At 47.6% G+C, this 14,731-nt stretch overlaps 1 protein-coding gene across 5 annotated transcripts in view; it reads left to right on the top strand.

Annotated features, from left to right (window-relative positions):
- The window catches only part of Zdhhc14 (zinc finger DHHC-type palmitoyltransferase 14), a 250,803-nt gene that overhangs the window by 148,409 nt on the left and 87,663 nt on the right, over window positions 1-14,731 (top strand). For all 5 annotated transcript variants that reach the window (XM_038340370.1, XM_038340368.2, XM_038340369.2 and 2 more), the window contains exon 2: window positions 4,617-4,777. In XM_038340370.1, the coding sequence (XP_038196298.1) occupies window positions 4,617-4,777 (161 nt within the window). The remainder of the gene's footprint in view (window positions 1-4,616; window positions 4,778-14,731) is intronic.

Raw genomic sequence — 14,731 nt, 5'->3', positions numbered from 1 at the left:
GAGGACAGTTGTCACCAAGCACCCACTATTTCATAACACTTTATTGACATAAAGAGCTCATCTCCTACTGTCAGAGCACGGAGGATCCCGAAGAGCCTGACAAATACATGCAGAATGCGACACATAATAGTTCAGTGAGCTATGGAATAGTTTCTCCTTACCTCCAAGGAAGCCCAAAAGAAGGGCAGCTCCTCAGCTTCCACGTGAAAGGACTTACAGACATCAACAAACTGGAGGGCAAGAATAGTTGGCAATAAGAAAAATAACACATTCATTTTTTTTTACCTAAATTCACCTATAAATATTCATACCATTTTATCTCCCTCTGCCATACTTTTTCTAAACTATTTGAAAGAAGACTGCACACCTCATGGTACTTTGTCCCTAAATTCTGCAATATGCATTTCCTAAGAATAGGGCACTCTCACACCACAGACACATGCTGTTTACCGCTGGTAGTCTTCGGTGAGTTTAACATGGGTGGCTTATTTCTGGTGGCCACATACTGGCACATTTTCAAGGTGTAACATGACGGAGGTTGCTTTTTAAATGGCAATAAGAGAAACAAAGCTAGCATCTGCTTGCTATGACACATGCTTTTAATGAGCTCCAAAATCAGAGTCCCTGTCTCATTACTCCCAAGCTGATGTCACAGTTCAAGGTCTGGACTTGAAGTGATTGAATTTAGGTACCCTGTGAACACACTAAATATGCCCATTGTGGTGGCCGACTTGACACAGTAGGTTGGGAAGAGACTCTCAGTTGGAAGAGAGATATTGTCTAGATTAAGTTGGCTGTGAGCATGCCTGTTGCCTATGAGGAATTTATTAATTAGATTAATTAAAGTGGGAAAGCCCACTCTAAATGTGGGCATCTTTCCTATAAGCATCTTTCACTGCTGTCTGCTCTTGACTATGAATGTAGCAAGACTAATTGTTTCAAGTTCCTGCCACCTACATGTCCCCATCAGGATTGACTGCAACTTGTAATTATGAGCCACATAAACCCTTTCTCCTTTAGGCTGTTTGGTCAGGGTGTTTTTATCAGGGCAACAGGAAACAAAGCGGAGACACCCCCAAAAAGGTATTATCTGCCACACCCTCTCACACATGTGTGGCCTCGACAGATGTTTTGGGTTCTGAGTCTGATATAGTACTGAGATTTTGATGATTGTTTTATATTAAGTCTCTAATGGGGAAACAGTCATTTCTGATGAGACTTCTCAATTCTCTTCATGTCTCAAGTTGAAATATAAATTCTGTGTTAGACCCCAGAACCCAGGCCCACACAGTGGAAGGCCGTTTCAGTAGATCTGCATGACCAAGGTACCAGGGGAAAAAACCCTCTCTGCAGACTCAGGAGTTTAAGAGAACAGCTAATGGCTTGGTTATGGAGTCCCTAGTTTCTTAAGTATTTAACCTGAAGCTTTTCAGTGCTTACTATCACAAAATCAAATGTTTTGGATAAGGTGAAAGCCCACTAAAGAGGTTAATTGCGTCAGTTTTTGCCTCTGGAGAGAAGCACAGACTCCCTTCCCACACAGCAAGACCCACAGAATTGAAGAGGCATGTCTGTGATGTGTGACTACTTTCCCAAAGAGGTCTGTTAGTCAAGTTCATGAAGTTATTACAAAATGCCCCGGACAGAATGATTTCCAAAGAGCACAGATTCATCTCTGACAGTTTCGGAAACTGGGAAGCCCAAGATCAAGGGACCTACTTCTAGTAAGCCTGCATCTCCCGTGGCAGAAGATAAGAGGTGAGATAAAAAAGGGCCATCAAAAGACGGCTGTCTTAGTTAGGGTTTCTCTTGCTGTGAAGAGACACTGTGACCATGGCAACTCTTATAAAGGAAAACACTTGATTGGGGTGACTTTCTTACGGTTCAGAGGTTCAGTCCATTATCATCATGGTGGGAAGCAAGGTAGCAGGCAGGCAGACATGGTGCTGGGAAGGGAGCTGAGAGTTCTACATCCCATTATAGGCAACAGGGAGTGGTCTGTCTCACTGGGCGTGGCTTGAGCATATATGAGATCTCAAAGCCCACCCCCACAGTGACACACTTGCTCCAACAAGGCCACACCTCCTAATTGCCCTTGCCTCCTCCCTCCCCCGTTTGGGAGCCATTTTTCTTTCAAACTACCACAAGGGCTGAGCTCAATTTTATAGCAAACACACTCTTGAAGTGCTGAACCACTGCTGGCAATGTCACAGTTGGTAAGAGCAGGGTACTTGGGGCTTAGTTGTTTCTTAAAGCCCCCGAGTCTTCGGACAGAACCCACACAGGGGGTTCTGAGGTTAATGTTTCTTAGGGTTTTGTTTTTTTTTTTTTAAAGCAAGGTCCTCTGTCTCTCCCCACTCTCCATGCCACACTCACTTCTACGAGTCTCTCTGGGGACATTCATAGCTAGCTGTTCAGACATCCTGGAGCTGGTACCAGATTAGCAGTGACCTGGTTGGATTTTGTTTTGTTTTGTTTTGTTTTTTCCTATTCCTGTGAAGACACAGCAACCAACAACCCAGCTGGAGTGTGATGGAGCACTGTTTTGTGGTGTGGGTTTGCTTTGCTCTGGCCCTGCAGCAGAGTTGGTGGGCGTGGTCATGGAGGCCCTGGAAATCCTCTGGTGTTGTTTCTAGTCAGGTGACTTTCCTAGAAACTTTCCACAGGGCCAGCAGGGAATCTGCCCCCACTACTGACAGCTGGGACCATCCCACTACCTTCTGAAAGGCATGGGGGGTCTCTGAGATTCTTCTTGGCAGAAGATTCTGAAAGGTCTTCACTCCTTCTGCAAAGGGGTTCCTGTCATGTGGCCCTTGAGAGCCAATCTTAGCAGTATCCCCTCTGAGCATCCCACCAGAGACCTGTACACAGTAGGGTGCTGGTATCCAGATGGGAGCCACACCCCTACCCACCTCCCACAAAAGAGCAGAGCTCACCTCCTTCTTGTCGGCCGGGACTTCTGCTTCTGAGGACAAGATGGGAGTGCCTCTCCCAGCGCTACCGAGACACTGTGATCCCACAGTGCCATGTGTGTTCTCCCACACCCATGACAACCCTTAATGTGGCCACAAGAGACTACTGATAGCCGTGGCAGACCTCATCCTTCACTAAGTTCCAGGCTAACTCTTGGCTCTGTGCCTCATCACCCTGTGGTATCAAGACACCATGACAGCAGGCCAAGGGCTCAGTGCTTGGACCTGCCGAACCCCACCACACCACAGTATAAGATCGAGGGTGAGGTGCCAGGTCCCAGCACAAACTTTAGTCCCTTCTCTTCTACCTCCACAGTCCCTGTGGCATAATTCCTGTGTCCACCAACAGCGAACAGGATTCCGTAGCATTAAGGGCAGGTAGTGAAAAGCATCTATCGTTCCAACTACTTGGAATTGCTGAAACGGGAGGATGTCTTTAGTCCAGGGTACAAAGTCCAGGTTGGGGAGTCAGAGAAGACCCCATCTCTTAAAAATAAACAGACCAAAAATAACAAGAGCTGGACCACACTTGTGAATTGATGGCTCCAGGTGCTTCCTGGGAAAACATGGGGTTGGTGTGGCTCAGCCAGTGAGCCTTCTCCCTGGCTCTTCAGAAACTCTGCGGCAAGTTCGTGTTTATGGCATTTCACCCTCCTCTGGACAAACGGCCCCCACAGTCTTAACAAATGATTCCTTGGTGTTTGCAAGTCGGCGTTAGGCTGGCGGAAAGTTCCCCAGTGGTTTGGCCCAGGTGGGTCAGATTGAGGTGTCTACATTGCCATCATCAGCTGTATTTCCAGAGACGGGCAGGAGCTTCGGGCTGACAAGTGTTTACAATGCAAAGGGCTCGTGTGTATTTATTCAAGCTACAGGCGTTCTAAATCGATTGTACAAGCAGAATTGTTTTCTCTTCTACCAGTGGTCTCTCTTGTGAAGCTTGGCCTGCCCTGATCAGTGGAGGGGGTGGGGTTGTCACGGAGAACACTACAAACCACCCCAAGTCTAATTGTTTTGTTTTTTGAGATGGGTTTTTTTTTTTGTAGCCCTAGATGTCCTGGAACTCACTCTATAGACCAGGCTGGCCTTGAACCCACAGAGATCCACCTGCTTTTGCCTCCCAAGTGTTGGGATTAAAGGCACGCATTACTACTTCCCAGTCTAAATTTTCTTTTTCAAAATTTAAATTCATCTCTTGTGTGGGTGTATGTGGATGTGAGCGTGGGTGTGCACATGCCACAATCTCACAAGCGGGGGTTAGAGAACATCCTGGGATTTTGTTCCTCGCTGTGTACTGTTCTTGAGACGAGGGCCTCTTTATTACTTCAGGATGGAATATACAAGGCTAGCTGGCCTCGGAGCTTTTGGGAAGACTCCTGCCTCAGTCTCCCTTCTCTCCACAGGGTTTCTGGGATTACAGACGTGTTATTTCATAGATTCTGGGGATCCAGGCTCAGGCTCTCACAATCGCTAGACAAGTGCCTTACACTAAGCCACATTCCCTAACCCAGATGGGTTTTAACAGAAATCAGTCTCACTCAGCTAAGTGATGATTTTGCTTCTTGGAAGATCCGAACTGTGACTGCGGATCCTAACACTATAATCCTCTCTCCTCTCTCTCTCTCTCTCTCTGAAACCTGCTGGCAGCTGTCCATACCTCGCGGTGAACATCACCCCCGCCATCCCCGTTGTCGGCGGCATCCTGTTCTTCTTCGTGATGGGGACTCTGCTTCGGACCAGCTTCAGTGATCCTGGAGTCCTCCCTCGAGCCACTCCTGATGAAGCCGCTGATCTGGAAAGACAAATAGGTAACGCTGAAGCTCTGCTTTTAGCCTGTGGTTACTCCCCTCCAGTGCTGGCTCCAAAGTGGGGGACAGGCCGGGGTGCTCGTGCAGAGGGCAGGGCGCTGGCTGGCATGAAGAGTGACCGGGAATGAAGGAGACCTTAAAGATGACCCAAGTAGAAGGTTGGGATGTGAAGTGGTTGAGGTAAGACTGGGAGCACTGCAGAGCTGAGGCAGGGGCCGTGGCAGCATGCAAGAAGCCCCCCAGTGAGCAAGATTTGGCTTACAGATGTTTCTCTGAAACTCAAGCATCCAGTTCTGCTCTGGTCTAGAACCTCGGTAGTCGAGGCAGTTTCTCTCCTGTGCTCCCTGCTGGACATGGCAGCTTCCTTAATTTCCATAATAAAAGCTAAGTGTATTAGTTTCTTTCCTCATTGTTGCAACATAGTATCTGGCAAAGGGATTTAAGGAAGAGTGGTTTGTATCAGCTCCCTGATGGTACATCCCTCATGGTAGGGAAGGCATGGCGGCAGGAGCGGGAGTCAGCTGGTCATGTTGTATCTGCTCTCAGGAAACAGAGAGATGCAGACAGGTGTCTGACTCACTTTCCCCTATTCATTCAGCCCTAATCCCCAGCCCACAGAAAAGCACTGTACAGAGTTAAAGTGGGTTTCTACCACAATTAATCTATCCTAGAAGCTTCTTTATAAACCAGTGGTTTTCAATCTTTTTGGGTCACAACTCCTTTGGGGTCAATCAACCCTTTCACAGGGGTTGCCTAAGACATTGGGAAACAGATATTTATATTATGATTCATAACAGTAGGAAATTACAGTTATGAAGTAGCACTGAAAACTATTTTATGGTTGGGGGGTCACCACAGCGTGAGGAGCTGTATTAAAGGGTCACAGGTTTAAGAAGGTTGAGAACCACTGTCAGAGACAGTCCCAAAGGCTTGTCTCCTAGCTGGTTCTAGATCCTGTCAAGTTGATGATCAGTGTGAAAGCACCATACAAGGCAAAGGTACAGCTTAGACTGTCTTATTTATTCAGCCTAGGATCCAGGGTTTCTTTCACTTGCACACCTCAGCAATATATCCCAGAGGTGTTTACTGAAATGAGTAGCTTAATTTTCCTTAAATATTAAAGCCTGGAGCTAGAGTTTGCAGCCATCTACTTTGGAAATTTAAAACAGATTCCAAAGTCTGTCACAACACACTTTAAAAATGTGACCCTTTTCTTGACACGTAAATGCTCTCAGTGGTGGGTGTGTCTCATGTAGCTCTGCTGTGGAGCACCGGTGAGTCTGATAAGATCAGCAGTCGGCCGGTGATGACTCAAAGTGAGCGTGCAGAATAGGCTGGTAAAGCTGCTCAGCAGCGATCTCAATAGGCTGGTAAAGCTGCTCAGCAGCGGTCTCAATAGGCTGGTAAAGCTGCTCAGCAGCGATCTCAATAGGCTGGTAAAGCTGCTCAGCAGCGATCGCTTCCCGGCCTCCCTCTGCAGCCTCTGCTCTAGCTGCAGTGATGCCCCTTTGCTATGGCACAAGCAGCTCCAGCTGTGGACAGGGCTAGAGATGCTCTTACATTGGCCAAGGACAAAGCAGAGCTCTGTCCCTGTCTCAGCCTCTGCTCCTTCCTCCATCCCTGCCATGCAGAAGGGGACGGTCAGTCTATGGTGCTGGGAGACCATGGTGCCACCTGCTGTTCTGCAGCCAGCCTGCTTTCTGGAGCTGTGAAGACGAGAGAAAGAAGTGGCAGGGGAAGGACAACCCTTCTCCAGGCACTGTGTCTTGCAATACTGAAAGCCGTCCACATCCTAGCACTTGGGTCATGTTTAACATGGCAGTGGCTATCGTGGAACTTTTCTCACATCTAAGCAACTCTGTGAAGATAAAGCTATCCGTGTTCTCTGTTACAAACGAGGAGAGTGCCTCCCCCAAAGATGGGCTCCAATAAGAGGAAGTATAACGCTGGAGCCCAGTCTCTGAGTTCCTGCCCTTGTCCCCTCCCTGCCTTGTATCCCTAAGGAGAGGAGAAGCTAGGGCCGGTTCTCTTCAGGAGAAGACTGGGTTTGTAGTCTGGGCCGTTTCAAACAGCATGCATCTGGAAAGCCTTCTGCCTCATGCAGATCCGCAGAAGATGACACAGTGTGTTCTGTGACCCTCTGGGCCACTGCAGGAGCCTCTGCCAGAGCACTGGTGGGAGGGCTAGGTGTCCTGCCTTCCTAGCATGTTTGGGGTACATTGGGGGCGCTATTGGCTTTCTCTGCTATAAATGCAGATTCCCAGAAGCTCGGTGTGTCGAGGCTTAAGTATCTTTTAAAATGAATTGTGTCCCATGACCCCAAAGGTCATGAGGGGTAGATTGAGAAATGGATGAGCACAAACAAGACTTGATTTCCTGTGGAGGGAAGAAAACCAATTAGAAAGCTGGACAATGCTATCAGAAATGGTCATTAGGTTGGGAGCCGCTATTCCCAAAAGACTAGGGAATGTTGGATAAAGGCCGGGCATCTGTGACATTCTTACCACGTGCTTCTGTCTCCAGGCCCCGTGCCGAAGGTAAAGGTGAAGAAATCCTATCAGGATGGAGAGGGGAGGACCACAGGACAGGGAACTCTTACTGTTCTTTGGACTGGAGAGGGAGGAGAAGGGGAATGAGGGGTGTGGGAGGAGGGGGAGGGCACTGGGAGGCAGGGAGGAGGCGGGGGGGAGGCGGAAATTTTTAATAAAAAAGTTAATACTAAAAAAAAAGAAATCCTACCAGGACATGGTGAACAAGGAGCACCACCATTTCCCTCAGAGGCATGGCCTCGGTTCTAAGTGGAGCACGAAACATAGCAATAGCCAAGTTTTTATCTTAAGAACCTATAACGGCAGAGCAAACAAAAGTCAAAGCAAGAAGTGACAGGGGAATTTTGTAAAGTTTAGCGAGGAAACCAATGATATAGAAAAGAGGGAAACATGGAGGAAAAAAATCAATGAGGCTAGAAAGTTAGTTCTTTGAAGGATCAACAAAATCAGTGCATCTTTTCCTTTGCTGATGAGACAGACAGACCAAGCAGAATTATTAAAATCAGTAGTAGAGCGATTTCAAGAGATGCTCTATGAAGAGCTGGGTAGTACATGAAAAAGAGGCTCATCACCTTCCATCATTAGGGGGACATGAATCAAAACCACGGTGAAGGGCCCACAACCCCCACCCCTGGGTGACTCTGAGAAAAAGACCAGTCACGACAAACCTTAGCAAGGATGTAGAAACCTAAAACGCCCATTCGCTGCTGGTGGCGCTGTGAAATGGGATGTCTGAAAAATAATGCCTCCGAATTCTTGAAAAAAGCTGAACACAGTTACCACATGGCCCAGCAATTCCACTCCTAAGTATATAGCCAAGAAAACTAATCCACTTCCTCATAAAGACTTCCTGTATCCAATGACCAAAACCTGAGCAGAACCCACAGGTGATTTGATGGCTGTCATGTTGCATATCCTCCCCACAGAATCCCATTACCACTTTTAAAAAGCCACATGTTACATATGTTACATGGATGAACCAAGAACCCGAGGCTAAGGGAAAGAAGCCAGATGTACAAGACTGCATATTGTGGTACTCAGAATATCTCATAAGGGCTAAATTTAGACAAATCTGTAGACACAGAAAGCAGAGCAGTGAAGTCGTGGGACACAGGTAAGATTGCAGGTTAATTATACCTGACGTGTGGTGGAGGGCTGAGGTGACAAAAATGGAGGTGGCCGAGATCAAGGTGATGGCTGCGTAGTGCTGCGGATTCCCTAAGAATTACTGGGCCACTACAATGAGTCTGTGAGTTCAAGAACATGATTGTCTGGTTGAGGGGAGGAAGTAAGGGAACAAGAAGAGACTATAGAGGGGGTAGAAGAAACCCCTGGGAGTGGGTTAGCACTCTGGCTCACCCCTTCCCTAGCTGCTTGTCCTTCAGACAAGGACATACGTGTTTCTCAGCTTGTCCCTCCAGGTTTTGTCCACACAGTAGGGGCAGTGACGTGTATCTTGTAAGGTGTTCGCCAAGACCCTGGCGCTCAGTAAACGATGTTATATTTACCTGTTTTTTTTTTTTAAGTTCTCCTCTTTTTCCACCCAGTTGTTTCTTTACCTTCGTCAAAGGCAATCCAAAGTATGAAGGGATGAAAGGCAGAGCTGGGAGCTGTACCTCCCCTACTTGAGGGGAGTCCAGGCCTATGGTTTTCTTCCTCGTGGCTGATTCTTCCTCGGGACTCCCGTATACTCTTGTTTTTGAAAAAATGAGATTATGTTTTGACAAAATCTGTTTTATATTTGGAAAGCTTGGAGTAGAGAAGAAAGGTCGTATGAGTGGGTCAAATGGAGAAGGGAACAAAGCAGATGCTTGAGGGGGAAGGGCCAGTGAGAACACCTCTGTAGAGGCTTCTATACTTCTCCATTTTAAGATTTAAGCTATATATTTTCTCCACTCCATTCCCTCCCTCCCCTCTACCCTTCTACACACTCCCATGACCCCCACACTCCCAATTAAAAAAAAAATACTGACATCTTGAAATTTGCAGGCAAATGGATGGAGCTAGAAAAACACATATTAAGTGAGGTAACCCAGACCCAGAAAGACAAATATAATATGTACTCACTCATAATTGGCTTTTAGAAATAAAGCAAAGAAATACCAGCCCACCACCCCAGAGAACCTAGACAACAAAGGGAACCCTAAAAGAGACTAACATGGATCTACATAGGAAGGTGGAAAAGACAAGATCTCCTGAATAAATCGATGAAATCTTAGTTTATTTTGTGCTGACTGGAGAAAGAAAATGAAAATTTAGGTTTAAAAACTTTTTTATTATTAAGGTTATTAATTTGAATTACCTCTTTATAGTATTGCATAGAAAAGCCTGCTAATAGCCACATGAATAGTTTATTGAGGGCTTGCCAAGGATTTAAACACCCTCACCCCACCCCCACCCCCAGGCTTCTGCAGAGGCATGGGTGTCCAGGAGAATTGCTCGGGCTTCAGAGCCTGCTCCGAGGCTCTTAAATATGCCACAAAGTTCCTTCTTCATAAAAATGTTCCCAATAACTTAGGCTGCAAAACAAGACATTGAGGAGCATCAGGATTTCGTGAAGGTCATGCAAAGGTCACTTCAGACTTCCTTGGAAACCCCACAGCTTCAGTTCATCCAAGAACATTCAGATACCAAGTGACTGATTTGGGATCAGAAAACAAACATACGGCTGGCACACTGTCCTTCAAACCTCAGGGCTAAAGTGATTCATCTCAACTAGGGACAGTCTTCCTGTGTGGAGACAGAGGATGACACAGACCCCCGCTCTGCCCTGCACTCCCTGGAGCTTTCTCTGCCCACCCTCTCTGCAGTCCCACGGCTGCAAGACCAGGAGCATCTTTGCAGAGAGGAGGTGATAACTGCCCTGTGAACCTGTCCTATTAACTCCCGAAGAAAGATGAAGAAATTCTCCCCAGGGCACAGTAGCCCAAATATTAAGTCAGGTTCACCCATCACTGAATGGTGGTGGGATCAGATCTAAGGAAGCTTATGGGCTTTAATATATTCACGGGGCTGGGGAAGTAGCGCAGTGGTAGAGTGCTTACTTAGTATATCAGATGTTCTGGGGTGAGGAGGAGAAGGGAGAAGGATGGAGGGATGTTCCACTGAGGGGATCCACTCTGTATCTTTCACTGCCTACTGCTGTATCTACACACCCAAGTCTAGGCTCCAGCCCCATTTCCCTCCCTCTGCCGTGTTTTCTTTCTCCTCCTTCTCCTTCTAGCTCCCCACGCCCAATTTGGACAAACCGTCCATCAAGCTTTATTTCTGTAGGTGAGTATGTTAGGAAGTACAACACCACCCTGAAGTAGGAAGCCCCAGTGGGCCAGCAGCCCAGTTCCACACCCCCTGGCCCTCCCAGGACTGCTGAAAGGGCCAGCCATCAGTTTGGCTCGGTGGAGTTCTTCTCCAAGAACATTGTCAGTCTGTGTTTAAGAACAGAAATGTTTTCTCTGGAATTTAGTAACACTAATGGATTTTGCTAAAGAAAATACATTCTGAGCTAGGGATGTAGCCAATGACAAGATGCTCTCTGTCGTGTACGAGAATCTGGAACCAGTCCCCGGCACTGGGGTGGGATGTTTCTGGGAGCACTATTTGCCGATTAAAGATTTTGCCAATTTTCTCTATTGCCATTGAGTTGTTTCTAATGCTTTCCATTTTCATTTTTATTACTTTTCCTAAAGTTATTTTATTGTAGTAATTTCTTTTCTGCATAAAATTTGAAACTAAGTTTTTATGAAGGGTTTTTAATACTATGAAATGCCCATTGTAAATTTTCTTTCAGAATTATTACTTCTTTTTTTAAGTGGTGTGTGTGTGTGTGTGTGTGTGTGTGTGTGTGTGTAGCCCAGAACTTATCTCCCTCAATCGTCCTTTGCCTTATTTTTTGAATCAAGGTCTCTCACTGACCCTGATGTTTGCTGGTTTGGCAGGGCTGGATGACCAGCAAACACCAGGATCTGCCTGTTTCTGCTTTCGCTGTACTTTCGCTGTACTAGGATTGCAGGCACACACCACCATGTGCCACCGTGCACACCATGCGCCACCATACGTCACCGTGCGCCATGTGACTGGGCACCCACCACAATGTGCCACCGTGCACACCATACACCACCATACGTCACTGTGTGCCATGTGACTGGCCTTTCCCCTCCCCCAGTTTTTTGTTTGTTTCCTTTAGGAAGTCAGTTTTCTAACATAGTGCTGGCCAAATACTTCCATAACGACCGACCTGTGTGTGTCTCCCAAAAGCAGACAGCCTTACTCAGCCCATGTCTGTCAGCTTTATGACCATGCTTAGCTTTATACGTGGGTGTTGGGGATCTGAACCCAAGACCTCATGTTTGTAGAGTAGGTGCTTTACCCGTTGAGCCAGAGCTGCGGTGCCAGAATGGGGAGTTCTGGAGTTCTTTCAGCACTGTTCGTTTCCTGTTGGGCTGCTTGGATCTGTTGATAATATCTCCTGAGAAATTGGCCAAAATATGCTTGCTTCATTTGCATATCTATTTATTTGTGTAATGACTACTCCATTGGCTGCGACTGATCTGTGGTGAAATCCTCTACACCATGTGCTGGCATTCTGTGTCCTGCATACCAGTTCTTCTTCCTGTTATAGAGACACAAATTGGTAGGCTCTGCATGGCAGGGGTCATCACACGGCAGGGGTCAGGGGTCATCACACGGCAGGGGTCATCACATGGCAGGGGTCAGGGGTCATCACATGGCAAGGATCATCACATGGCAGGGGTCAGGGGTCATTACATGGCAGGGGTCATCACATGGCAGGGCTCAGGGATGACTATTTTGATGAAGGCAATTTTTTTCCTGGCTATCCCCTCAGATCTCACCTTCCTAGTGACCTCCCGAGTCCCCACAGTTCACCCTCCCTGTAGTTTCTGTCTGCAGCAATCATCTTCGGGTCCTCCAGACATTTGGCAGCCCCCAGAGCTCTGCCTTGAATCAAGTTATGCCTCTCCAGGGTTCCTTCTGCCTCCCTCATTCTCTCTGACCTGCTGCTCTCTGCCCAGCTCTTGCAAGGGCCTTCTTCCAGATGCCAGCTGGAAAACTTTTAGACTGTCTCTTCAGCGCACCAGCTCAAGCACTTACCTGGGCCCAGCTACTAGAACATGCTCTGTGCTCGTCCTGTGTCTTTGCGAAGCTGGCTTGCCTATCCTGACGAACAGGAAGATGATGTTCTTGTACCTTTGTCATTGCCTGCTTCCCCTGTGTAGGCATCAGGCTGGGGCTTCCCAGGCAGCATCTCAGCTCATGAAGCAGCTGCACCATCATTTCCAGATGACACTATCATCCCCACCTTATGGGGGAGGAAAAGAAAGGCAGTGACTTGAGCCATGATACCAGTGCAGGACCCTAAGATGTCACTCCTTACACTCTTAGCTGCCGTCAAGTCCTGCCTCCGTCTTGAAGCCATGGAGCCAGGCTAGGTGGGACAGTTCTGGGTCTACTCAAGCAGGTAGGACTTTCCTTCCCCGGAGCTGCATTCTCTCCCCCAACAGACTGACACCATCACCCAGCTTTCCTGCCTCCTGAACTGATGTTCTCCATCCTCGCCGCAGCTCAGACATGGGGTCTGGGCATCTTAGAGCTTCTAAAGCCCTGTGCTGAGGGGGCAGAGATTGATGGGGCTGAAGGGAGAGTCCAAACAATCCTATTGCCTTCTGGGAGCTGCCTAACGATCCTGGCTGTGCTGTGTGGTGGGGCTGCCACTTCTGTGTACATGTTTGTATGGTGTTTAAGCAAACTCATCATATCTGAAATCATTTCTGGGGGAGACAAAGCTTTTGAAGAGAACAGCATGCTAGGCAGAAAATAGGGGAACATTAGACTCCTTGTTTTGGGGAAAATTCTAGAATGATCTAGTGTGTACAGATGCCAGGGCAGGGTAGGCAGCCAGTCTCCCACATGAATGCAGGGCGGAGGCTCAGAGTGTCAAAATTCTTGATCGTCTCTCAGTAAATCCTAGCCGAGGAGAACTAGAAACAGATGTCTCCGCTCAGCATTATGGTATTTGGGGCAAATGCCATGGCGTTTGAAGAGTCTAGTTCTAGAGAAAAGACGGAGCTAGAGTTAACTTTACCATAGATTTGGAGGAAGGTGTGGTTTCCATGCAGGGGGGCATGTGTGAAAGCCTGTGCCATTTCTTCTTCCCATAGACAGTGCAAACACGTGGGACAGAAGCAAGGACTAGAGCTGAAGTCCATTCCTGGTGCATGCATGTTTGCTTATTTTGAAGGCTGTTTGGGTAATGAGTGTTCAGAGTGGGGGCGTCTACTGGATGCTACAGAAAGCCATCTGGCAGCTCATCTCCTTAATGGGTCCTTGTTACGCAATCTTCTTCCCCATCATCCAGATAAGTTTGTGTGTCAGAGGGCAAGTTGCCTTTCCCTCCGGGGGAACGTGAGACAAGGGGTTCTGCTTAAATAAATGAGGTCATGCTCCTGTTCTCACACTGAGCTAAGCTGAAAAGGCCAAGCCCCTCAGTCTACATAGTCATTCCAATAGTCACGGTGCCCCCATCCTGAACCAATATATGTCCTTCCCCTCCCTCCACCGTCCCCTCCTTCCCTCCCTTCTCTGCTGGGAACTGGGCACGAATCTAGGCCCTCACACATGCTAGACAGATGCTCAAACACTAAGCGACATCCCCAAATCTCCGATTACGTTTTTTTGAGACATGGTCTCAACAAAGTTACCTAGGCCGTCTTTGAAGTCACTCTGTAGTCTAGGCTGGCCTTGTACTTTCTATCTTCCTGCCTGAGCCTCCTTAGTAGGTGAGATTGCAAGTTTCGACGACCAATCCTAGATCTGACTCTCTTAATAGAGGTTAAGATTTCGCTTGTCCATGGGCATCTGTGTATAGACGTCATTTTTTAGGGTGACTTGGTCAACTGCTCTGTAAAAGCAGTATCAGCTCAGCCGGGCGGTGGTGGCGCACGCCTTTAATCCCAGCACTCGGGAGGCAGAGGCAGACGGATCTCTCTGTGAGTTCAAGGCCAGCCTGGTCTACAAGAGCTAGTTCCAGGACAGGCTCCAAAGCCACAGAGAAACTCTGTCTCGAAAAACCAAAAAAACAAAAAGCAGTATCAGCTCATATGCATAAGGGGAAGCTCTCTTGGTCTTACTAGACTAAATTCACAGGTAGTATGAAGTCAGCCCAGTGTGGTCATACAGCAATGCTGACATGCTTTGCTGAGCAACACAAGTGTGCTGTAAACCCAACCAGTTCCCATCCCCAAAACCAGGAAAGGGGGAAAGAATGAAAAGATAGGGTGGAGAAAATGCCTTCATGAGATAGAGGGAGACATGGTGCAAGCAGAGAGAGAAGACAAGCAGTGTGGACGGCACAGATGGGACCTCACATGGTTCGAGAGCACGACCAGCA

The sequence above is a fragment of the Arvicola amphibius genome, chromosome 8, assembly GCF_903992535.2.
Source record: "Arvicola amphibius chromosome 8, mArvAmp1.2, whole genome shotgun sequence".
NCBI classification, from domain to species: domain Eukaryota; kingdom Metazoa; phylum Chordata; class Mammalia; order Rodentia; family Cricetidae; genus Arvicola; species Arvicola amphibius.
Note: the sequence above shows the minus strand (reverse complement) of the source record. Positions and strands in the feature narration are given on the sequence as shown.